General features: G+C 38.7%; 1 protein-coding gene across 2 annotated transcripts in view; it reads left to right on the top strand.

Moving 5' to 3' along the window:
- LOC139476196 (furin-like protease kpc-1) overlaps window positions 1-25,531 on the top strand; it is a 222,526-nt gene that overhangs the window by 30,393 nt on the left and 166,602 nt on the right. For both annotated transcript variants that reach the window (XM_071259401.1, XM_071259392.1), the window contains exon 2: window positions 13,460-13,558. In XM_071259401.1, coding sequence (XP_071115502.1) covers window positions 13,460-13,558 — 99 coding nt within the window. The remainder of the gene's footprint in view (window positions 1-13,459; window positions 13,559-25,531) is intronic.

Below are 25,531 nucleotides of genomic sequence, written 5' to 3'. Positions count from 1 at the left end.
AGTGTCAAAACGTGTGGTGTCACACTGTGAAAGTGACTTAGTTCAAATGTGCCTCTGTTCACCCAGCAGGTAATGGGTACCCAATATGTGAGGTAGATATAAAAACCTGCTAGCGCTCGTCAGCTTGGGGTGAATACTCCCCAGGGAGTGGAGAATGATAACTGGAATGCAAATGGATGCCCTGGTCGGGAAACACATAAAACTGCATTTGAGCAGATACAAGTACCTGGATACCTGTTGATGATGATGATGATGATGATGATGATGATGATCGAGGACGACTTGCCCATAAAAATACCCACAGTGGTGGCCAGCAGTGTCCGTGTCTACAAGCCTGCGATCAGGGACGGTTGTTTGAGTAGCAGTACTCATGCTTAGTTCCATTCCGTCTTGTCCCTGAGGCTGTCGCTAACTTAAACAAACCGACCATAATTCACATTTTTTCTTTCCCGCTTATTACCATCCAATAAACAAGGCATCAAATGAGACCCTTTTCTCGAGTTAATGGCTGTTTAAGAGGGTGTGCCATTTTTAAAGGGATGTATTTCAAGTTAATCTCTTCAGGACTGGATTAAATATTTATATTTGCTGTGCTTACGTTAGGACTGCGGTTTACCCCACATGGCATGGAACTGTTTGGTTGTTTTGTTTTTTGAAACTAAAGAATTCAGCTGTTGTGGCAAGAGGCTGCTGGCAGGATGTTTATGTGTGTAATAAATGATAGAGAAAAACTTGCAGAGACACTTGAGAAATATGTTGCATGAGACGTAAATATTGTCATTTTGTGTTTTGGCACTTAGTGTGTTTGGAGGTTAACCATAAATTCACACAAAATGCATAGATAGCGTTGTTTTTGAGAAATGCAAAAGAAATATGTTTATGTGGGCATGTGAGTGTTTTGTTTGATCTGAACGATACTTATTATAGATATTTAAAGAGATGGCTTATGCTGGAGTTAACATGGTACACATGGTAGTAAAAAGATTCCCTGACTTGACCTGCAAATGCATGCTTCTTTCATGAGACACTTTAAGATTGTAATGGACCCTTTGAGATGTGGAGCTGTTTTTATTATGAAGGACGTCTAAGCTATGGCTTTGTGTTCTCTGCACAACTCTTGAATCAGGAGCCTATCATGGCATATTTTAAGTCTGTTTATTTCTTGGATGAAGCGTTCCCGCCTGTAACCATAGACTATAAGTCAAATCATCAAAGATATGTCATTATAGTTCAAACAAATAAGACAATTAGTTCCCATTTTACGACAATGTGCATATTGTTTATGGTAAGAGTGAATGAGTGTAGCACCGTTCTTATAGCTATTGTGGCAACCTTGTGTGATGTCATAGCACAATATGACACCATCAATGGAATAACGATTAAATATCAACACTTTTATCCATCTGCTCATATTACTGCACACTGATATTTTTTCATTTAGATGAATGTCTTGTCCATAAGTGGTTAAACTGTTTTGAAAAGTTAAATGCTGTTAATTATATGTTAGTGCTGTAAGCAGTTTCTTTTTTTTTGTCTCTGTAGTAAAGTTCATCAAGATATGGCTGACATATTGCCAATGTGGCGTTTAATTTAACTCACTCACACACTATAGTAAAGTGTGAGTGAGCGAGTATGGTTTTACGCCGCTTTTAGCAATATTACAGCAATATCATGGCAGGGAAAACCAGAAATGGGCTTCACACAATGTACCCATGTCGGGAATTGAACATGCGTCTTCAGCGTGACGAGCAAACCGTTTGACCATAAGGCTATCCGACCGCCCCTAGTAAGGTGTGAATTTGGTGCAGTATATGATAGGCGTACCACCACTCTTCATTTTTTAATCATAAAGTTAGATTAAGTCTAATAGATTTTACAATTTCTTATCTTATATAAAGTTGAATATTGTGAAAACAGACAAGTAGACATAGCTGAACAGTGGAAAATAAAATAAGATAATATTGATTGCATTAACATTCCATATTGGACGAATTCCAGCAGCACAACAGAGGAAAACAAAGCATGTGCAGAACATAGAAATAATAACAGCATACATAATTTACCAGTATGAAAAACAGCTACAGTAAACACCATTAGCCTGCTGGATATGGTGAACAATGAGGCTCACGGTAATTGTTATTGGTGGGTTTTGAAAGTGGTCATTGTACGTGAGTACTTGGAAACATGCTGTGTTTGTTGTAGATAAGTTTTTGTTGACATTAAACATGTATGAAAAATACATATTCTTCATGTGTCTTCATCAGGCTCAATGGAAATTACTATTGTAATCTTTTGGCTGTAAATTTAGAGTGAGTGAGTGAGTATGGTTTTACGCCGCTTTTAGCAATATTCCAGCAATATCACGGCGGGGGTCAGCAGAAATGGGCTTCACACATTGTACCCATGTTGGGAATCGAACTTGGGTCTTCGGCGTGATGAGCGAACGCTTTAACCACTAGGCTACCCGACCGCCCTCTGTAAATTTAGAATTAAGAACACAACCTATAATATATATTACTCAAAAGAGGTTAAAGAACATCCTATTTGTTCGTATGACTATAGTTTATGTCATGACATGACTGAACAACTATAGTCGTATGATAAACATGGGTGTTCTTTAAGGATGACAGATTATCCTGGGTGTTCTTTAACGTCTTTTGAGTAATATATGGAAGCAATTAAGTGTGTTTACTTCTATTTTGTTGCGGTCTTGGTTAAGGAACTGTCGTAGCACCTCATTCAAACAACTTCTTTAAGCACATCTGTATTGATCTTTAGGACAACTAGTGCAGTAGGTAGAGTTCTTGTAATACAGATCAGGAACCTGGTAAAACTCTTTAACTTTTGCGAATGTTTGAATTATGTGCATTGAATGAGAATAACGTGTGAACATTTCTAAATATCCTCCAGCGGTGCAGTTCTTACAAAACATTTGTCGATTTTCCTTGTTGATGTATGCTTGTGTAGAAGCCACTCGTCCACCTTCCCAGTGCCATGTTGTATTGATTACTTCAGACGCCTCTGGGTTGATTTCATTTGAATATATCCCAGAATCCTGGCCATCTTCATCTATTTTATCTGACATTCCAAGGTTGAATAGCCAACAAGATGTATGTTACTACCATTGCCTCGGGCAATGAATAATCTATACTTCGGGGCAGTGACGTGGCAATTGTGCTTGTAATGTTGTGGGACTAGTATTGCCAAGTTTGGTGTGAAATTGTAGAAATGGAGCATGTGAATTTGTTAAGTGAGGCTTGCTTGTATTTACATGGAATTATCCGAGTCCAATGTTTTTTTGGTTAAGACGTCAAGAAAAAATACTTGGTTGCCAGTTTCTTGCTTGATTGTGGCAATATGTGACTGCAAGTACATGAATTATATATATAATGATTGTCTTGCAGTACATGGTTTTTATTTTGTACCTACCACTACTTTAACCAAAACCTTTATGTATATACCACAAAATTCCTTTTTACTTTGTTGTAAAATGATTTAAACAGGTGGCTTGTTTTTTTCATTACATGATATAATGCACCTGGTTAGCTTTTGATGCTGGTCATATGGGAAATGTTTTGCCCTGAATATATACATCTGTACAGTAATTCCAATGGATTGGTGATGGAGGCCAGTAGATGTTGATAAGTTTGTCAAGATGTGTCACAGGAGATTGTGCCACAGCATCGTTCTTCACTTATAGTGGCCACGGGAAGGGTTCTGTTATTTCCATGGAGAACATGTAGTGTTTTTAACAGAATCACAAGTTGAACAGTATGTAGAACATGGAACAGTCAGCCTGCATAGCTGCTTCAGAATTCTTGCAGCCCAAGATCCATTGGTCATGGTTTGAATCCTAGTTAAGATATTTGGTCTGTCATCAAGATTCTCCTCCTGCTCGACATTGGTCATTGTTCGAATCCTAGTTAAGATATTTGGTCTGTCAGCAAAATTCTCCTCCTGCTCGACATTGGTCATGGTTCGAATCCTAGTTCAGATATTTGATCTGTCAGCAAGATTCTCCTCCTGCTCGACATTGGTCATGGTTTGAATCCAAGTTAAGATATTTGGTCTGTCAGCAAGATTCTCCTCCTGCTCGACATTGGTCATGGTTTGAATCCAAGTTAAGATATTTGATCTGTCAGCAAGATTCTCCTCCTGCTCGACATTGGTCATGGTTTGAATCCAAGTTAAGATATTTGGTCGGTCAGCAAGATTCTCCTCCTCCTCGACATTGGTCATGGTTTGAATCCAAGTTAAGATATTTGGTCTGTCAGCAAGATTCTCCTCCTGCTCGACATTGGTCATGGTTTGAATCCAAGTTAAGATATTTGATCTGTCAGCAAGATTCTCCTCCTGCTCGACATTGGTCATGGTTTGAATCCAAGTTAAGATATTTGGTCTGTCAGCAAGATTCTCCTCCTGTTCCACTGGGCAAATTCAAGTTAACTAACTGTTATAGGTATGGGATTTACAGTGTCTAAATACTCCTATACTAAATACTAAATAACCTAACATACTGGACAGTCTATTGATCATCACAAAGCTTTTAGTATAATAAAAAGATGAACAGTCATATCTTAGGTCAGCTGTTACAAAATTCATGATTCCTCAAAAGCCATGCTAGTATCCAGTGTATCATCTATCATATTTGGGATTACAATTTCTTAGTTAAGTACAAATTCTAGTTTTTATTGGGTGGAGTCACTTCTGGGATTCGGAAAACCACATTCTTGAGTGAGGCACCCACTGGCTAGCACACAAAGTCACTGACCTAACCAACTCAACCACTGAGACTTCTACATAAAAATTTGTATGTAAGAATTTGGTTCTCTAGAGGACATTTAGGTTATACAAGTTTAGAGTAGCTTGGTGAAAAAAATAACCCCAAAACTTGGATGAGTTATTTTTTTTAAATCACATCAAAATATTCCAGGTGTTCATTGACTCCTGCATCAGGAAAGTACAAATTACATAAAAACTGTATTGTAGATGATGTACTTGCTGCTGATAGCTCAGAGGGTATATCTGTCAATGTGTGACAAATGAATCCATCAATGATGCTTCAAGTGACCCATTGCTGTACTACTGTCTGTCAGATTTTCCTATGACATCAATCACTGGATTGTCTGGTCAAGACTCGATTATTTACAGGCTGCCGTCATATAGCTGGAATATTGATGAGTGCAACGTTAAACAACAAACAAACAATCCTATGAAGGAAAGTCTATACGAAAGCAGTAAATCTGACTACAAGACCCATGTCAGTACTACTGTCTTTGGTGTTTTTCCTGTGAAGAAAAGTCTATATGAAGGCAGTAGGTCTGACTACAAGAGCCACACACTGAACTTACTTCACACTCACTGACTTGGGAAATCTCGGGACGAAGATAAACCCTCTCAGAGTTTGCCATTACAGGGTTATATTGGTTGATCTTGACAAACAGCCAGTGATATTTTTCTGACCTTGGGTATGGGTCTGATTTCTTATTGCTTACTGCAAACTTGAACATTGAAGGAAGTGAAGCGTATTAATAGAATTTCTGTAAACAGGAGATGAACCGAGCTTCATGTAAATAATCTGGAAGAACTTGCGTCAACGACAGCAGTGTAGTATCATTATTCATCTTGCGATAAATTGATGTTTGCATAACATTTGATATTTCTCCCTGTAAGCATACAAGCATGTCTGCATTAGCCAAACCTTCCAAGCACTTACAATCTATGGCCTGCTGCCATTACGCACAAGTTGTAAACGATCGATTTACTACGAATTTCGGGTCAGGTGTCTCGGCCATCTTTGAACTTCTTTCCGAATGGAGTCAGTTAGACTGGGATGGGAGCTGCCTATGTTGTAACCAGTGATTTTGCTTCACTCTGCTTGGAATTGCTCAGCTGGTTCAAAGTAGCCTACAGACGCTATGTAGAATTCCTCCGAGATTCAAATGTGTTTTGAAACTCTTTTCTTCTGCAAGATAGATTAACACAAATTTCCAGCCATAAGAAAGAGACAAGTTTCTGTCATGCTGATGGTCGTGGTGTCACAACTGCCAAGACTCATAGATAATGCACAGCAAGTGTCAAGGGACTTGTACCTTTCTAAGACATTCACTTATTGTGACACTGCTTGTTTTATATCCTTGAATTATTAATGTGCCCATTTTCCTGTGGCTCACACCAGCCAATATGTACCAGCACTCACACTGATTACTTTGATAGAGCAAATTCGTATTTCTTGTTGTCAGCAAAATTTGTGGTCAGGATATTGAAATTAGTTCCTCGCTATCAAATGAAATCAATAAAATCCTCCAAGGTTGATGGATTTAAAGTTTAAAAAAATTCTGTCAGTTTTATTGGAGACAGAATTCTTACGTTTATGGCCCATTCGGCAATGTTTAATGCCTGGCAGTATAACCTATCACTCCTCTATCTCGAGTGCGTTTCAATAATGAAGATATATTTTGAGATTTGATTTAACTTCTTCTTTAGGTGTACGACGCAAGCCCAGTTGGGTATGAAACTGTAAAAATGCCAGTTATTCTTTCGTACTCTTCCACATGGGAGGGAGATGACCCCAGAATGGAGTTCAGGGGATTTCTATGCAAATTTTGTTTTCTTGTAACTCAACCCAAGTAATATTATTACCACATGTTGAATAACAGAGGACGTATTCCCTACCTCCTTGTGGTAATGCATGCATTGTCAGGTGTTGGTGACAACAGAGTCCTCGCTCTGACCTTCACCTTGCTCCAGGTCAGCGAGGTGTTGAGGAGTTTGGTTATCGGACCTCTTCAGTTTTACACATGAATCCATTCAAAAGTAGAGCACTTGTCATACATATTTCTAGTGGTAAAGACGGAGTAGGATTTGTTCATTCATGATGGGTTTGTTTTGTGTTATGGGGAATGACTTGAAATTAAAGCAGAAAGAAGCAATACCTATTAAATTATGTAGTGCACTTAAACATGTTGAGACCTTAGTTTCTTGGCAAATGTACAAATATTATTTGTCTTTCAAATTTATTATTTGTCTTTCTTAATGTATTATCAAAAATCATTTATTCTTGTTAAAGTGAAATATAAAAAGAGGCAACAAGGTAAACCTGATGTCTTTGTACCCCAATGACTAGATCATTGCTCACAATTTTGATCACTGGATTGTCAACTATTTACCGGCTGCCGTCATATAGCTGGAACACTGCTCTATGCAGCGTTAAACAACAAACAATCAACTTGATAGCCATATTACAGCGTATGAAACTCTCCTTATCCTGCTTAAAAACTTTATGACAGGGTTTAGAGGTAAAATAATCAAACCATGATGTTGTTTTCACCCGATACCTTGTCCTAGCTGTTGTCTTAGATGTTTTCCAGAATGTTGTTTATGTAAATAATCTTTCACTGATGAGAATTTGTTAAACCCCCAAAGGGGAGACAACTCAAGGTGCTAAGTAGAGTTGAATGAATATGTATCTACATGGAGTTCAAATGTTACATTTCACCTGTATTTGCTTTGTGCACATGGGCACAGTGTTGAATAAGCCATGGACATTATGTTGGCAGTCTGTTTGCATTCCTGTTCATCTTTCTTGCATGTTTATGATGCTATGAATGCATCTGCCTGCTGAGAGGGACATTAAGCAGCAACTACCACCAACCCATGTTGTAATGGCTGCTTACTGTGCCGAGAGCCTTCTAGGTAGGAAACAGTACATTAGCCAACACAGTTGGTAGTGAGGCCAAATTGGTTTTGACAATGAAACTTATGAATACAAAGAAACCAAAGATCAGAAGGGACTTCTTGGAAAAAGCAGAAAGAAGCAATGCCTTTAAAGTAGTACACAGCATGTTGGTACCTTGTTTCAATGGCAATGTACAATTTTGTTTTGTCATGCTAACTCTTGCATAAAAAAAAATAATTCATTTATCCTCGTAATGATATCTACAAAAGTAAAATAAAAAATAGAGGTGAACAAATGGACCTAATGTCCTCGTTCCCCAATGGCCTTGACTGTTGCTCACAATATCGATCATTGGAAACAGTACTTGTTCTTGTCATCGTTGTTAACAGTTGACCACATGACAAGTTATATTTGGATATCTATTTATTTTGTAGTCTTGATTCATCTTGTTGTGTGGATCGATGCTTATGATGTCAATCACTGGTTTGTCTGGTCCAGACTCGATTATTTACAGACTGCTGTCATATAGCTGGAATATTGCTGAGTGAGGCGTTAAACAACAAACAAACAAATCTTTGACAACCAACATTGTTGACATAATGTATGATACACAATTCTAATTCTTTTTTTAACATGGAGACTAGGGTCACAATCATTCATTCTTTATTCAATGTTTTTTAGACAATATCATGTAAACTATTATTCAGATTAGAGTATAATTAATCAGTATGGATAAAATAAGACAGTCATTCCAAGTACAAGATAAGCATGTGTATTGCATATACGCTCACTCTCAGAGGACACATGTGATGTCATGTTAGTTCTAGAGTCTGAGTCTACCCAAGGATATGGGATCTTTATGACATCCATTACTCTGGCTAAAGGGATGTATTGCTCGGGTTGGTGTCTCTTGATCAATATGAAGCTGCTGATATTATTTCATCATTCTCATAGGACTTTCATCACCGCTTCAGCTGTGAACTGATTTGATCAGGGCACTGTAGCCCACATCAAAGTAGTCTACAGAGAGTGGTTTTAATAAAGTTTTATGTCACTATTATCATATTTATGCATATTAATCTGTCATTGGATTTTGATTAAAATTATGGATGACACATTATCAACTATTCATCATGGATTTTATCTGAATATTTGATATATTCTTTGTGAGGATTTTTTTGTTCCCTCAACAACAGGAGATTATGGAATGTATAAGTGGTTAAACAAGAGACTTAATGGCTTGTGTTGGTATGACTAGATCTTCACAAGTTAGGGGTAAGGATCTGTTACCAAAAATACAAGAATTTTTTTTGTCTTCAGCTGTTTCACACGTCAAAGCTACAATAAACATTCTTTCTTTCAAGGATTTTTTGTTTCTTCAGCTTTAACTGAAAAATTATTCTGTCTTAAATGCAAAAAATAGTCCCCTTGAATATTAAATGGTTAGTTCCTTACAAGAATTTTAGTTTAATAGGAATCAGTTAAAATAATTATTTCATCATTATCATTGTTGCAAAAATGGATTCTTTGGGAAGTTAAAGGGAGACTCTGCCCCATGATGTGGTCCCCAACTCCAATCCAGGTGTAAGATGTTGTTAGTTCCATGCAAAAAACAGGACATGTTCGCTATGTTACATGTACATATTCTACTCAAAAAAAGTTGAGGAACACACATTTTTTTAAATATTGCTAGAGTCTGTCATCGTGAAAGTGGTAAACGTCTGAGACCTGCATCACTTGTTCAAAACGGCATAAACCCCACCCACTCACTCCTCACTCACTCACTCACTCACTCACTCACTCACTCACTCACTCACTCACTATGCTTTGGATGATCAGTAGTTGCTAGAATCATTTACATCACTAAAACTTGAGTCAGCACACTAATGAAGTTGATTTCAAACGAATTGAATCAATCTTGCTAGGACTCCAATTGCCATTCTCTACATCCCCTTTAATTCTGTGCCAGTGGGTACAAGTATGAGTTGCTGTGCTATTAATGTATCAAATTTTCTCATACTGATAGCAAGATGTGCCCTTTTTGGTGGGAGCAGAGCTGTATTGACACAGCAACCTGTATGAAGGGGCCACACAATATGCTTCTCCAGGGATTATTATAGATAGCTAGCCTGTGTAAACAGCCATGCTACTATTGCGATGAGCCACAGTGAAAGGACACGCGGATCGCACATATCATTTGCACCCTGTGCGTGATAGAGATGGAGCTTTTTACCTTGCTTGTTATAATCTGTTTGCTTGGGTGTACTGAACTTTGTGGTTAGTAAGGATAGGTAGAAGACTTGGGGATAATTTATTCAGATTACACTGATCGTTGGTAATTCTGGCCTATGATATCTGAGTTGGTGTGTGGATATGTTTTGGATGGAGTGCTATGATGTCCCTTATGCTGCACCCTCATGGAAATGATGAGATGAGATTGAGTGATAGGGATCGTGCAATGGCGAGGACTCTGCTTGTTACAAGCAGTTGACATGTAACAGGACAGGTGTTAGCGATGTCTAGGCATGTGAATTACTCTTTCTTGCTAGGGATAGCCTTGTGCTTTGCTTCCCATATAGGTATTATGTGTGAAGCCCATTTCTGGTGTTCCCTGCAATAAAATTGCTGGTTTATTGCTAAAAGTGGCATAAAATTATACATCACTTCTAGCTTCAACGCTGACACGCTGTGATATAAAACATGATATAACTGGAATGTTGTTCAAAGCGGCATAAACCCAACTCACTCACTCACTCACTGAAGTGTAATGAGGTTATATTTCACACACGTCTATGTAGACAGTTTCACCAGATGTAGCCTGTATAAAAGATAACTATTTTGTTATGAATATATATTGATAATTTAATTTTTTGTTTTAAATATTTTCTTGATCATTATGCAAAAATGTAGATCTGGAAAGCAATAATGTATGAAGATATGTAAAGTTAATCTCCTTTTAAACATTTTGACTAACTCATATTACAAATATGTATTCAAGATGATACTAAAAGCACAACTTCAATCAAACATTTATAATATTTATTGAAACCTTTTTTTAAAAATTCAGGTAAAATGTCAGCGGCAGAGAATAAACGGTCTGCCAAAACAGATTCCATGAGGTGTAAATGACAAAATAGAGGAGACAATTATATGAATGGATCACTGAAAGTCTGTGATGACACATGGTGTTCATGGATCAACCATGAAATAGGATAAATGCTCAGGGATTAATTGATGACTTAAATTTCATATTATTTTAATGATTTCACACAGTGACAATGGCTATTATCATTTGATTATTATCTAATATAAGCATAAAAGGTCCAACATTTCTTGGAAAATGGGCATTATTTTATTGTCATTAAGATAATAATTATGTAATTGGAATATAGTAACTTTTTCACTTTAAATATCTTTGATAAGTGCTTTCTATATGTTCTTAAGCCATCACCATATCTATAGCTGTAGATTAGTCCAACACATTGACACTTAACATGATTAATTGAATTAATAACCTACTAAGTTCATAATGACTCTTTACCATGGCCATGAGTGAGTGAGTATGGTTTTATGTAGCTTTTAGCAATATTCCAGCAATATCACGGTGGGGGACACCAGGAATGGGCATCACACATTGTACCCATGTCGGGAATCGAACCCGGGTCTTCGGCGTGACGAGCGAACGCTTGAACCACTAGGCTACCCGACCGCCCCCCATGGCCATGAAGCAGCATCAAGGAGCATGGTGGCTGGAGCATACAGGGTGTTACCTTCACTGTCAGTGACTGGGGTTGAGAATCAATCGAATAATTGTCTATTATTGTTCATTTCATGAGCACTAACGACAATGGATATCATGCCAGTGAAACCACATATGGTAGCCAGCATCATGATATATTGGGATTTCTAAGAACAATAACAACTGGAGCACCTGTAAATGTCATGTGCTTCTCTGATTCTCATTCAAGTTAGGAATGTAGGCAACTTGGCCATTAGAAATAAGGCTAGTGTGTCACTACCAGTGCAGTATTGCTGCGTGTGTCTTTGGCCATTAAAGTTACATGGTGTGTCACATTTTCTTAGCCACTTCACTCGAGCACCCAATGACAGTTTCGCGAAGAGATGCTAAATCGTAATTATGTGATAAATCAAGTTTAACAATGAAGACAGTATAACAGTAGTCATCACTAGTGTATCATTGCCAGTGCAAAAATGAGTCGTGTTAATGTTGTTTGTGAGGAAATAAAATCATAAAACATTTGTGATTATCTGATTTAACATAGTTGATTGATTAAGATGGTTTTACGCCATTTTTAGAAATATTACAGAAATATCATGGCGTGTGACACCAGAAATGGTCTTCACACATTGTTCCAATGTGGGGAATCGAACCCTGACCTTCGATGTGACGGGGAGCGCTTTAACCACAAGGCTACGCACCGCCCCTGATTTAGCATAGAGCCCTATTGAGTTTGTAACTGAAGTTGTGACGTTACTCTGTTACTGCATGAACCTCCAAGTGCCTGTTGATGTCATAATCAAGGGATTTATCTTGGATTCTTAACTAAGTGCCTTTGGCATAGGTAGGCAAATTGAGAAAAATTATTTTGTTCAAAATTTGGATTTCTTTTAAAGTTCATATTTTCTTAAATTCAGAGGTATTTTGAGCTTGCATTGATGCAATGATGTAAATGGAAGCATTAAAACCTGTTCTTATTTATTGGTTTTGTTATAAGTGAATACAGATAACTTCCACAAAATCATAAATTTAGTTATTAGTCATACATATTCATACATTATAACATGAATAGGTACATGTTTAGTTCCAAAGTGGGAATTTTTTATAACATTTGCTGCAGGTCCAGATAAATCCCTGTAATCTCAACCTACGCTACTGCTATGTAGGTAGTTAACTTATCTTGAACATGTACTTGTGGTTTAAACCAAGATGGAACAGTATTACAGCACTAGTTTTATGCCAAGGCATTTGCCACATAACTGATGAACATTAGAAACCACTCTGTTATCACTTATTTATGTAGTTTATCAAGTAAAAAACTGACCAAGGAAGGGATACCCCAAAGGTTCTGTTTTGGGTCTATTCTTGTTTCTAGGCAGGGATACCCCAGGGTTCTGTATTAGGTCTGTTCTTATTTCTAGTTTACATAAATGATATAACAGACATGCTTTAAAATTGATTATTTGCTGGTGATACATGTATAGAAACTCCATCTAATGATATGGCTTTAATTGAAGAAAGACTTAATAAAGATTTTGCCATGCAGAAGTGCTTTTCGCGACTTTCTTGAGTGTAAAAAATAAGGTGTGAATGTAGGACCTCATCCCAATTTAGCAACAATTCTAAGTAGTAACCAAAGTATCTGAAGAACAAAATAATTCAATATTTGAATAAGAGCGACAAAACTCTTTCCTTAATAAAAACAATAATAATTATAATAATAATAATAATAATAAATCTCTCCTAAATGCTGAAATCAATCTGATTTAACAAATATGTATAAATATGTATATCTCTAATATCATACTTTACACAAAGTCAAAATGTCAAATATTATGATCATTTCACTAAATACTTTTATTATAATGCTTCATAAAATATATTTATGATTTACTTCTATCCTCCATATGTCATTTGTATATAATCTACCCTGTACACATACCCCGCACAATAATAATGAGAAAATGTAATATGTATGCACAATATTTTTACACAAAACACACCAACATACACCTAATCATTTGATTTTCTTCTATTTTCAGATTATGCCAGATTATTACCATTTTCAACATAGAAAAGTAGCCAAAAGGTCCACATATCCAAGCTCATATTATCACAGAAATTTAGCAACAGATCCAAACGTAAGTATGCACGTTTTCACATAATTCATAATTTCTGTCAAAGGTAAGGTTTTCGCCAGCATGGCACCAAAGCCGTCTTTTTCCACCTAACACCATTCTTACAAAGATGAAATGGCGGTTCTGCACCTACTGTTGTAATTGGCTGATTGCCCTGTTGTGCAGTTAAAATTAACCCAAGATGCAACACTTTGCATTTTGGTTTGAAGAGTATGGGCGGCCCCAACTTTGACATATTTTGGTTTAATATATAGTGCCACATTTCTTGGCTTGAGGTTTACACCCAGCATTCATCATTTCCTCAACAATGTTTGTTTTTTAGCTGTAGGAATAGATATTTCTTGTCTGAAACATGAATTAGCCCTTGGTGAGCAACTCATTGGGACTTTATGTGAATTCTGAATGACGATGGAAAAGAACAAGAATCCATCTTAAGAACCCTGAACATTCAGTGGTTAACACACAAAAATGTCATAATCATCATGATGTAATTATGGACCTTATCAAGTATTGGACATTATGAACCAGTGGACCTTATCAAGTATTGGACATTATGAACCAGTGGACCTTATCAAGTATTGGACATTATGAACCAGTGGACCTTATCAAGTATTGGACATTATGACCCAGTGGACCTTATCAAGTATCGGACACTATGAACCAGTTGACCTTATCAAGTATCGGACATTATGAACCAGTGGACCTTATCAAGTATCAGACATTATGAACCAGTGGACCTTATCAAGTATCAGACATTATGAACCAGTGGACCTTATCAAGTATCGGACACTATGAACCAGTGGACCTTATCAAGTATCGGACATTATGAACCAGTGGACCTTATCAAGTAACGGACCTTATCAAGTATTGGCTATTATAAAACAGTGGACCTTATCAAGTATTTAACATCATGAACCAGTGGACCTTATCAAGTATCGGACACTATGAACCAGTGGACCTTATCAAGTATCGGACATTATGAACCAGTGGACCTTATCAAGTATCGGACACTATGAACCAGTGGACCTTATCAAGTATCAGACATTATGAACCAGTGGACCTTATCAAGTATCGGACATTATGAACCAGTGGACCTTATCAAGTATCGGACATTATGAACCAGTGGACCTTATCAAGTAACGGACCTTATCAAGTATTGGCTATTATAAAACAGTGGACCTTATCAAGTATTTAACATCATGAACGAGTGGACCTTATCAAGTATTGGACATTGTGAACCAGTGGACCTTATCAAGTATTGGACATCATGAACCAGTGGACCTTATCAGGTATTGGACATTATAAACCAGTGGACCTTATCAAGCATTGGACATTATTAACCAGTGGACCTTATCAAGTATTTAACATTATGAACCAGTGGACCTTATCAAGTATTGGACATTATACACCAGTGGACCTTATCAAGTATTGGACATTATCAAGTATTGGATATTAGGAACAAGTGGTCTTTATCAAGTATTAGACACCATCATGAAAGTATGAACAAAATGAAGTAACTGACAGAATTATCTCATGGACATAATGAGCCATAATGTACACTTGAACATAATGATATTAAACTAAACAGATATTTATACAATGAATAAGATTGTTAAATACTTTCCAAAGACTTTTAAACCTAATAATCAGTACTGAAGAATACTTTGAAAAAATGAAAACAATAAAATATGTTTTTTACAATAAAATGCAGACACAGCTGTGACATTGCCTGGGATCTGTCTCAACACAGATCTTTCATGTACAAAGTGTTTCCACAATGACACAGAAGTAGGCTGTGCACCTTTAACTGTGAAGCATAAGAGGCAGTGAAGTGGTTCCGGGAGTACCTCGTACTGGTGGCCTAATCCCTGGTGGGGTAATGGAGTGACCTGCACTTGCCCAACTGGAGGGATATACTGGATCACCAATGGATACCAGATGTCAGCCAGGTCAAGTAGACTGCAGCAGCCACCAAACTTACCCCTGTACAATAATGATGGATGAAGAGTAGGGAGGCTGGCCCGCTATGCACATGATTAAACATCTCTCATGTCTGATGAAAGCAACTGAAAAAACCCAGCATCCAAAGCCTCTTGGAGAAAGTCAAGTGAAACTCTGTGTTGTCCTATAGATTCTATTGAAACATGAATTCAAACAAACTCATTAATGCAGATAACCTGCAAATATCCCTGAACCACACAACATAAATCACCATTACCCAATTAAGTTTGATTTTCCTGTGTACAAACATGCATACAAAATTTAAAAACCCAATTGTATGACAACATTCTGAATAATTTACCAGTGTATCCTTTTCAACTTGTGTACATGTATTTCTTTACAGATCTCTATTTACTGACTGAATGCATGCATCACCCATACATGAACTCTACTGCAGTGAATAATGCCTAAAAAAGCTGCTACCTCTGCTTGTTGTTAAGTAGTCATGTATAACACTGTTGTGAGTTCATGCGACATGTTACACACTAGGAATAGCACATGAACAGATACAAATTAGAACTCACCTGAAGCAGCATTTTGAGCAGAATAATTTTAAAAATATGTATACTCTGGACACCAGGCAGTAAAAATATACCCAGTGTAAATGATAATGAGTGAGTAAATACTCAGTGAATGAAAACATTATCTGGATCCCTGTTAGTGTTAAACCTATTTACATGAGATGTTTTTCTTTGCATATTTTACCTGAAAGTGACAAGAAGAATGTGAACTAGAAAATTCATTCTGAAACAGTGTGGAAAAGGTGTCTATAAAATTGAAAAAACATTAAAATATGTTTACTGCTGATTGAAAGGATCCTATGTAATACATTACCATTTTATTTGTGGACAGTGGACATCAAATCTGTTGGAAACCAACAAATAGTACTAAACACTGGTCTGGAAATAATAGCAACTATGACACCAGACACCCACTGTTGGAGAACATTGTCTCCCTCCCAGATGCCAGAGCATGAGACAACAACCATGCTCCTCCCATACTCATCCCCCTGTCAGCTTCAGCAGCCTGTACAGTACTGGAGATTTCCTTTATAGCTTGTTTAACACCTGGTGTCGTCACTAATTGATACGGATTCATAAACACACAAAGCTATAACATCTATTTCTTATGATTATGGTAAAGGTTTTGTCGTTTTTATTTCCAAAATTTGTTTCTGACCTTATATATGGCTTTATTTTGGGGTCTGTATGTCCGTCTAGAAAAACAGGTACAGTATGTTTACTCATGATATTGACCAGTATGTAATAGGTGAGGTAAAATTGGGTTTAACGTCGCGTCCAAGATTATTGCACTTATATTGCGACGTGCATGCACGTGTGTGTGTGGACGGACTGATGCCGATTTATAGTGCTAGCACACTGAGATACCATGCCGCAGTTTAACATGAATATCCCACTCAGACACAGCATACTGACTCGGAGCCGACCAGTCCTTGTTTTAGACCCTTATTGCCGAGCACCAGACAGGGTACCAACAAGTACCATCTTTTAACGTCTTTTAGTATGACGCGGCTGGGGATCGACCCCGGACCTTCCGTTCTCCAGGTGGACGCTCTACCACTAGAGGCGGTCACCAGTATGTAATAAAAGTTGGTGCAAGCATATGCTAGTTGTTATTATTGCTTGTCCCCATTGATTTAAATGGCCAAGAGCCATGTAAATATAGCAGCATAGTGTGTTTATTGTGAATTATTATTTGACGTTACACAAGAGAAAACCATAATATCATATTTCAGCACTGAGCATCCAGGAAGATAATGTTTGGGATGATAATGGAATAAAGTTGATTTTAAACAGTTCTTGAAAGGAGAAATGCAGGTGTGAATGTTTGTGTAGCTGAGAAAGTGAGAGGTGATAGAGCGAAGGATGGTATGGCATGACAGATTCTAGGCAAGATGCAGGGTCAGGAGAAGTGCATTCCTATCAGGGATCTGATAAAAAGAAAGGACAGGAGTTTATCACAGATCTAGACAAGTTTAACTTCATTTCACTATGGGTGGGCCATGGAATTAATAGTGAAATCAAATGACACTAAAGAAGAGATGTTGGCTGACAAATTGGGTTGGGGAAGGTCTTCTCAGTGTCCTGCTTGAGGGGAATGAGTTGTGTGTTGAAAACAGGTGGAGCAATGTAGGTGATGGAATTGAAAGGAAATTATGGAAAGGAGCACTCTGAATTGCTGAATAGAGATCGGTAAATAGTTGTCAATGTGAAGATGATATGGGGAGATTTGGGATGAGGGAGAGAATAGATTTATGAAATGAGATGTCACTTAAAAATTTGCCTGTGGAGAGAAGGCCAACACAGGCCTAAAGACAAGGGAGGCCTTGTTTCTACGCTATATCAGTTTCAGGAGGTGGACTGACTGTGGCCTAATGTCCTGGTTTTTCATACTGATGTAATTTATCAACTTCTTATATTTTTCAAATATTTAAATGCACACTTCTTATAAATTGTTTCAGCTGTTGTTCACATTTCCATGGAAATTTGTTATTGGCATAGGTGTCTTTGAAATGTTCTAAGAATGTACATATTAGACTTTATGGATGTTATCTGTAAGTTTTATTGCATGCAAAATTCATGGAGCATTTGTTAGAGTGTACAAACATTAAGATTGTCAAGGGGTTCAACTGTTCATGTGCAGATCCTTAATGGTAATTTATTATTTTAGTTTGTGCAGGGACAAAAAGTTTACACTAGTCATATCGACAGGTTTTCATTGCCTACGTAGTCATATGCGTACTTCTGCATCCAGTCTATTATACCCTGTTATTTTCTCACCATCATTACACTCTTCACTAGCAAGTACATGCGTCAAATTATCACTCTGCTGCAGAACGGCGTCCTGGGTCCTTTTAATGACTTTATCATGATTACCATGTGTACCGTCGCCTTCTTCGGTTTCCTCAGGTGTGGCGAGTTCACTTGTTCAGACAGTTTTGATGCAGATGTCAATTTATGTGTCCAAGATGTCATCTGTGATTATAACAGAAACAGATGTATCCTCACATTGAAAACTTCAAAAACCGACCCTTTCCGACTAGGGGTGGCCATCTCCCTGTTTGCCACAAACAAGCCAGCTTGTCCGGTTCGAAGCCTCTCACAACTGATCATCATAAGACGCAAGTGCGGGGCTCAGGCCCACGATCCCCTCTTCGTGGACAGCTGTTTCCATGCCATTACGAGGACTACATTTCTAAGATGGCTCAACATCATCATGTGTCGGATAGGCTTGAGCTCAAAATCTTATTCAGGACATTCATTCAGGATTGGCGCAGCTACCACGGCTGCACAAGTGAGAATGGAGGACCATCTCATCAAAACCCTGGGAAGGTGGAGTTCAGACTGCTTCACCAGGTACATTCGAACCCCGGAAGATACCTTGAGACAAGCACAGATCTCCTTGTGTAACGTATAATGTTTAACCAACAGTGCAATCTGCATAGTAACTTACCCCATCTTATTTGACGTTCAGACTCGTGATTTTGTATCTTGTACAATGTGACACAAACTGTACTCTTGTGTAATAGTGGTGCTGGAGGAACTACAGACTCAGATAGTTGCCCCGCCGTGCACGGGACTACTGCCACATACTGTGCTGTGTCCAAATGTGCTTTCTGACTTTGACACTTGGTTTCAACTGTGACTTGATGCTATCATGGACATTCGCATGGAGCCAGTGACTGTGGTTACAATGTACTCAGTGTGAAGATCCCCGTCCTGTTTCACTGGCCTTATTTAGGTCAAGGATACCATACCTTTGTCATTTAGTAGCCAACGGCGTTTAGTTCAAGCATGCTTAGATGTAACATGCATCCTGCCACTAAATGTTGGTAACTTTCACACTTTTACGTTTTCGTTTTGTTTTTCTCCTTACATTTTACATATATATATCCCTACTATTCATTGGGGGCTCTCGGTTGCCAACCTCCTTTGGGCATTCAGCTCATTCAGTGCTTTTAATCGCCAGTACGGAAGCACAAATGAGCTGACTAGCCCCCAATTCATACGGCGGCAGGACACTATCTACATGGGCTTCCCGATCTTACACCAGGAACCGTCCATAGGGATGTCCGGGTCCACGACCCCAGGGCAACTAATCCCACCATTAGGTCCTCGCCGTCCTAACCACGGGTCCACGACCTACAGGTTACTCCCCTTGCCGTCTAACCGCGGGTCCACGACCTACAGGTTATCCTTCACCTCTAACATACCCAGGGTTGGCGACCCTCCGGCAACCGAAGTAGCCCCCTCAATTCTCCAAAGATGTTGTAAATAAACATATTTTTACCTACATCATGTTCTGTTGTCTCTGCACAAAATGGTAATTTATTATTTTAGTTTGTGCAGGGACAAAAAGTTTACACTAGTCATATCGACAGGTTTTCATTGCCTACGTAGTCATATGCGTACTTCTGCATCCAGTCTATTATACCCTGTTATTTTCTCACCATCATTACACTCTTCACTAGCAAGTACATGCTTATGTCTTACATTTACCTACCGTCACTTCTTATATTTTATTTTCACGTCACATCATTAGCCATGCTTTTCTGTTATGTATTAGGTTACTAGCTTCATATCCCACAATGCATCATTTTCTCAGCCACGCATGCTCAGAAAAGCTTCCAGTGACGTCATGCCTCGAGGCTATTTAACCCCAAAGATCTCGCTTTGTCTTTCTTGTTAATTTTATTGTCACGCCGTAAGTCTCTCCCACCATCCTCCCCTGCTTTCCACCTTGTAGGGGGGGCTTCTTCGGTTGCTCCTTCAGCTCCTCCTACAGGCTGGGCATTCAGCTCATTCAGTGCTTTTAATCGCCAGTACGGAAGCACAAATGAGCTGACTAGCCCCCAATTCATACGGCGGCAGGACACTATCTACATGGGCTTCCCGATCTTACACCAGGAACCGTCCATAGGGATGTCCGGGTCCACGACCCCAGGGCAACTAATCCCACCATTAGGTCCTCGCCGTCCTAACCACGGGTCCACGACCTACAGGTTACTCCCCTTGCCGTCTAACCGCGGGTCCACGACCTACAGGTTATCCTTCACCTCTAACATACCCAGGGTTGGCGACCCTCCGGCAACCGAAGTAGCCCCCTCAATTCTCCAAAGATGTTGTAAATAAACATATTTTTACCTACATCATGTTCTGTTGTCTCTGCACAAATTCAAGATTTATTCTGTCACTCATCTGAGGATGTCCCAGTTGTCTAAGGTGCTGCAATTCCCTGTGCAGAGTTGCCTCCCTTGGGCACGCAAGAAACCAGCGATCATGGGTTTGAATCCCAGTTCACCCCGATTATGTTTCTAGGTATGACAGCACTATACCCATGCTCGTAGGTTTCACGAAGGAGGTAATCATCTGAGACCTACATCACTTCGATTTGTCTCGTATCAAGCTGACTCACCGTGATATAACTGGAATACAGTGAAAGAGTCATCTAATTAAACACTGTATTATCTGGATGTGAATGAATAGTTATTACCTTCAATTCACTAATTGACAGGTGCTTGTGTAATCATTAATATTCAAGTAACTGATGCAGTTGAGGTTGGTGTTATATCATCTCAGTAAACTGGACTCTCTATCTTCATAGACACAGAGCTAGACACACAAGTCCCGTAATAACGCAGACAATTACAATCGATTAATAATCAATGAAGTTGTAGTGACCATCAATGTAAATATTTAGAGCAATAACATAACTAAAAATAAATAAGTTGTCTCAAGGCAACTCACAATCTGTACTTTTCAGTGTCTATGAGATATCAGTGCTTGTCCCGTGAGATGCTTGTTTGTGAAGCCAGCAGCAGACAGTTATAACCTTGATTACGCAGTGCAAGCAGGAGGTAGAAGTGTTTCTGGTTCACCAGCCTGGTATTTGACATGGATCTGTGACATTAACCCTGCACAGTGAGCACATTTAAAGTTCACAGTTCACTAATTGAATCACAAGCGAATATTTTTTGCGGAGATCGCAGCACATCGACATGTCTGCCCGACAGAGCTCAGTATTGTCCCTTAGGGTCATAGGAAAGATTAAAAAGAAATTCAAATCATTTTTTTTATTTCAGACAATTTCTGTTCTTTTTGGTGTGCTTTGAATGTTTCTGAATCTAGGTTAGTACCGTATGTCGCCGTCTATAAAGCGACCCCCGTCTATAAGGCGACCCCCTTGTAAAAGCCTTAATAATCCATGCTTATTTAAATACCCCGTCTATAAAGCGACTCCGTCTTTTTTGGCGACCCCCTTGTAAAAGCCTTAATAATCGATGCTTATTTAAATACCCTATCTGTAAAGCGACCCCGTCTATAAGGTGACCCCCTTGTAAAAGCCTTAATAATCGATGCGAATTTAAATACCCAGTCTATAAAGTGACCACGTCTATAAGGCGAACCCCTTGTAAAAGCCTTAATAATCGATGCTTATTTAAATACCCCTTCTATAAAGTGAATTAGAAAAAAGCACACCACCGCGGCATACATAATCCCTATATTTGCAATAAAAATACTTGGTATCCTTTCAGCGAATTCAGGTAAACGAACAGGTAATGATAACAATTAAACTTGGTCAATACAAATTTGAGATAACGCATCACTAGACATGATGAATTACCATTTAAATTGTACTTCCTGTTCTGCTAGGCATTGTTTTATATGCAGAGATTAAGATTACCACGTGTATTTTCTCGTAAACTGAGCTGGAAACAGCAATAAGCTGCACAAACGTTTTCTCGGAATCTACCGGTGATTCAGTTAAAAATTAGCCAAAAATATAACTAAAGAATTTTGATCTTGAAACTATTATTTTATCAGGAATAATATGTTCCAATATCATGTTATTTTAGGTGCAGCCTTGGTGTATATATTTGAAATAGATTAATTAACATAAGCATAGCACTTTGGTACAGCTGATCGCTATTGCTTTATATATTACGATTTTTTTTGTATGGAACAATTTGACCAATCACTGTCGTTGCTCCTGCGCTAGCAATCGTGAAAACTTTAGTCATACTTGGAATAGTCTTTGGTTCTTACATATTCTTTTATGTTGTTCAACCTGTTTGACAAAACAAAAAAAAAACCTGTTTGACATGGAAACACCTCATTTGTTCTTGTATGAAGTTAGCAGGGTTAGGTTTCTCTTTGTTTTATTATTTTGAAAAGAAATTTAGTCATCTCTAAATGACTTTTCTGTCATGCTGTCAATAAGAGTTATTCAGCTCAGAATGTATTATGCTTTAACTAGCTGATTGAATAATGCAACATTACCCTCACTGTATTGAGGTTTTTTGGTTTAGTCTTCTATCGTTTCTCATTTAACTCTTAGATTGACAGATATTTATTGTGATTGCTCAGTTCCAGGAATGAAATTGGTGTCATAATTTGTAATAAGTTAGGATTTGTATAAATATATCTTAAACCTATTTGACAACTTAAACATGGAAGGTCCAACAAGCAGTCTTACTATGCTCTGCTAAGAACACATTTGTAAATATTTTCCACATGCCTCTACTTAATGGCATGGAAGATACACTAATCTTGGTGTTAAAACCAGATGTGAGAGCACCAGTCCACCAAGCAGAGAAGACATCACAGATACCATCCTACCATGTACCACTATTGTTTATATAGCATTGGTCCGACAGTATTGCTATCATTGAAGGAAGGAACCTACCTCTGTACAGGAGAGATGTTCTAGTTCTTTATGGGCTAACATTACTATTTTTGTTACCAACTTCTTGTTGTGATAGTGTATGTTGTCATGTCTGAATGATGGATCACCCACGACTGTCACTGACGTAACGTACACCTTCTGTATTCGTAGTGTTCTTTTTGTGTACGCAAGCGGTGCATTCTGGGAGGAGCGATACAGGAACTGTTGTGTTTGTGTGATGAGGGGAGGGTTGATGTGGAGCCGGAAGACTGCTGAAAAGATTATGTTTATGTTTCCTATCAGTATACTCTGACAGATCTATTGTTTCTGATATGATGGGGCTGTAGTTGACATTGTAAGTGAGCTGCTCTTGAGTGAGTGGGTGAGTAAGGTTGTATGTCTTATTCCAGCCATGTCACTGAGAGGAGTGAGTTTGATTTTATGCCGCTTTTAGCAATATTCCAGCAATATCACGGCGGGGAACACCAGAAATGGGCTTCACACATTGTACCCATGTCGGGAATCAAACCCGGGTCTTCGGCATGATGAGCGAACGCTTTAACCACAAGGCTACCCAACCACCCTCACTGAGAGGAAGTCGTGTGAGGTGAAATAGGGTTGAACTTCAAGTTCAAGATTATTACACTTAAATTGCGATTTGCCGCAGTTTAACATGGACACCCCACTCTGACTCCGAGCCAACCAATCCTTGTCTTTTTCCCTTACTGCCAGGCAGGGTTGTTGATCCGATGTGGCAGGGGACCGAACACTGACGTTCCACTCTCTGGGCAGATGCTCTATCCACTGGACCACGGAAGCTGTCTGACTCAGATGAACACCAAGATATGGGCTCCTTGCAATGTTGGGAATCAAACCTGGGTCATTAGTGTGATGACCCAAACATTTTAACCAATAGATTTCCTACACCCCAAACCACTGTGACAGCATATTCTATCATACAATCATATCACATTATTGATTAGAAGAAATGAATTCTGTTTTCTAACCTGACCTACCCAATATTTCCGAGTTGACTTTGAGCGGTGCATCTTTTGGTTTTCATATTTGTATTGAAATTTTGGTTTACTTAGTTGAAACCAAGAAGAACAGGGTTAGAATAGGTCTTCAGCAACCCATGCTGGAGTGCTTGCAACTATGCTTGTCATAAGAGGTGTCTGTCAGGAGTGGTGAGGCTTGCTTACTTGTTCAATGCATGTCATCGTATCCCAATTGTGTAGATTGATGCTCGTCATGTCAATCCCTAGATTGTCTTGTCCAGACTCCATTATTTACCGACCATTGTCGTATAGCTGGAATATTGCTTAGTGTGACGGTAAATAACAGACAAACAACAAACTTAGTTGGAAATGCATGATAACTGTACGAAGTGGACATGACGTTGCCTCAACTTGTAATGCAGAGTTGTGTCCCTTAGCTGCCAGGGTATTTGTATTAAACCTGAATAAGTCACCGCCTCGGTGATCTAGTGGATAGAGCGTCTGTCTGGAGAGCAGACCCCTGAATTTGATCCCTGAATGTGTCACACAAAAAGACATTAGAGGATGGTACTTGTTGTTTCCCTGCCTTGTGCTCGGCTTTAAGGGGCTATAACAAGGACTGATCTGCTCAGAGTCACTATACTGAGTCTGAATGGGGTAGTCATGTTAAACTGCAGCATGGTATCTCAGTGGGCTAGCACTAGAAAACCGGAATAAGTCCGGACAGCACAAGCAGCTAGATGCTCACTTGCACGTTGCTATATTAGTGCAATAACACGCCTGATACTCATTCCCATAATGAACCCCAGCCATCACCAGCCTGTATTCAGTGGTTTCACAAAGTGGTAACAACTGCAACCTGTCCCACTTCAAGCTTTCCTCACACACTAAAACCTGACTGCCAGGACAGGAATGAAACACACAACAATAAACCACACATCAATCACTCACCTCAAAGAAAACGTTTCATCCCATCTGACAATAATGGCAATAATCTGAGATGTATGACCCCAAAGAGGTTGAAGTGGACGTGCTCAGTGAAGTCTTGTGTTGCAAACATGTTTGTAATTGCATCATAAACAGTGTTAAACCTCATCGGAGCTGCGATATGTTTGTCTTCACTGGATAGCTTTCACTGCCATGAACAAGGCACATGCATCATGATTGTTTGATGCTGAGAGGTAGTTAGTCTTTCGTCACACATTCCTTTAAAGTTGCCTGATAACATCGCCTCAACAATCTGATACGCAATTTTTGTTAAGAAGAAATAGCTTAACTCGACCCAGTCATT

The sequence above is a fragment of the Haliotis cracherodii genome, unplaced genomic scaffold (assembly GCF_022045235.1).
Source record: "Haliotis cracherodii isolate W230 unplaced genomic scaffold, xgHalCrac1.p SCAF_1, whole genome shotgun sequence".
NCBI classification, from domain to species: Eukaryota; Metazoa; Mollusca; class Gastropoda; order Lepetellida; family Haliotidae; genus Haliotis; species Haliotis cracherodii.
The sequence above is the reverse complement of the archived record's forward strand: the minus strand, read 5'-3'. Positions and strand labels throughout refer to the sequence as shown.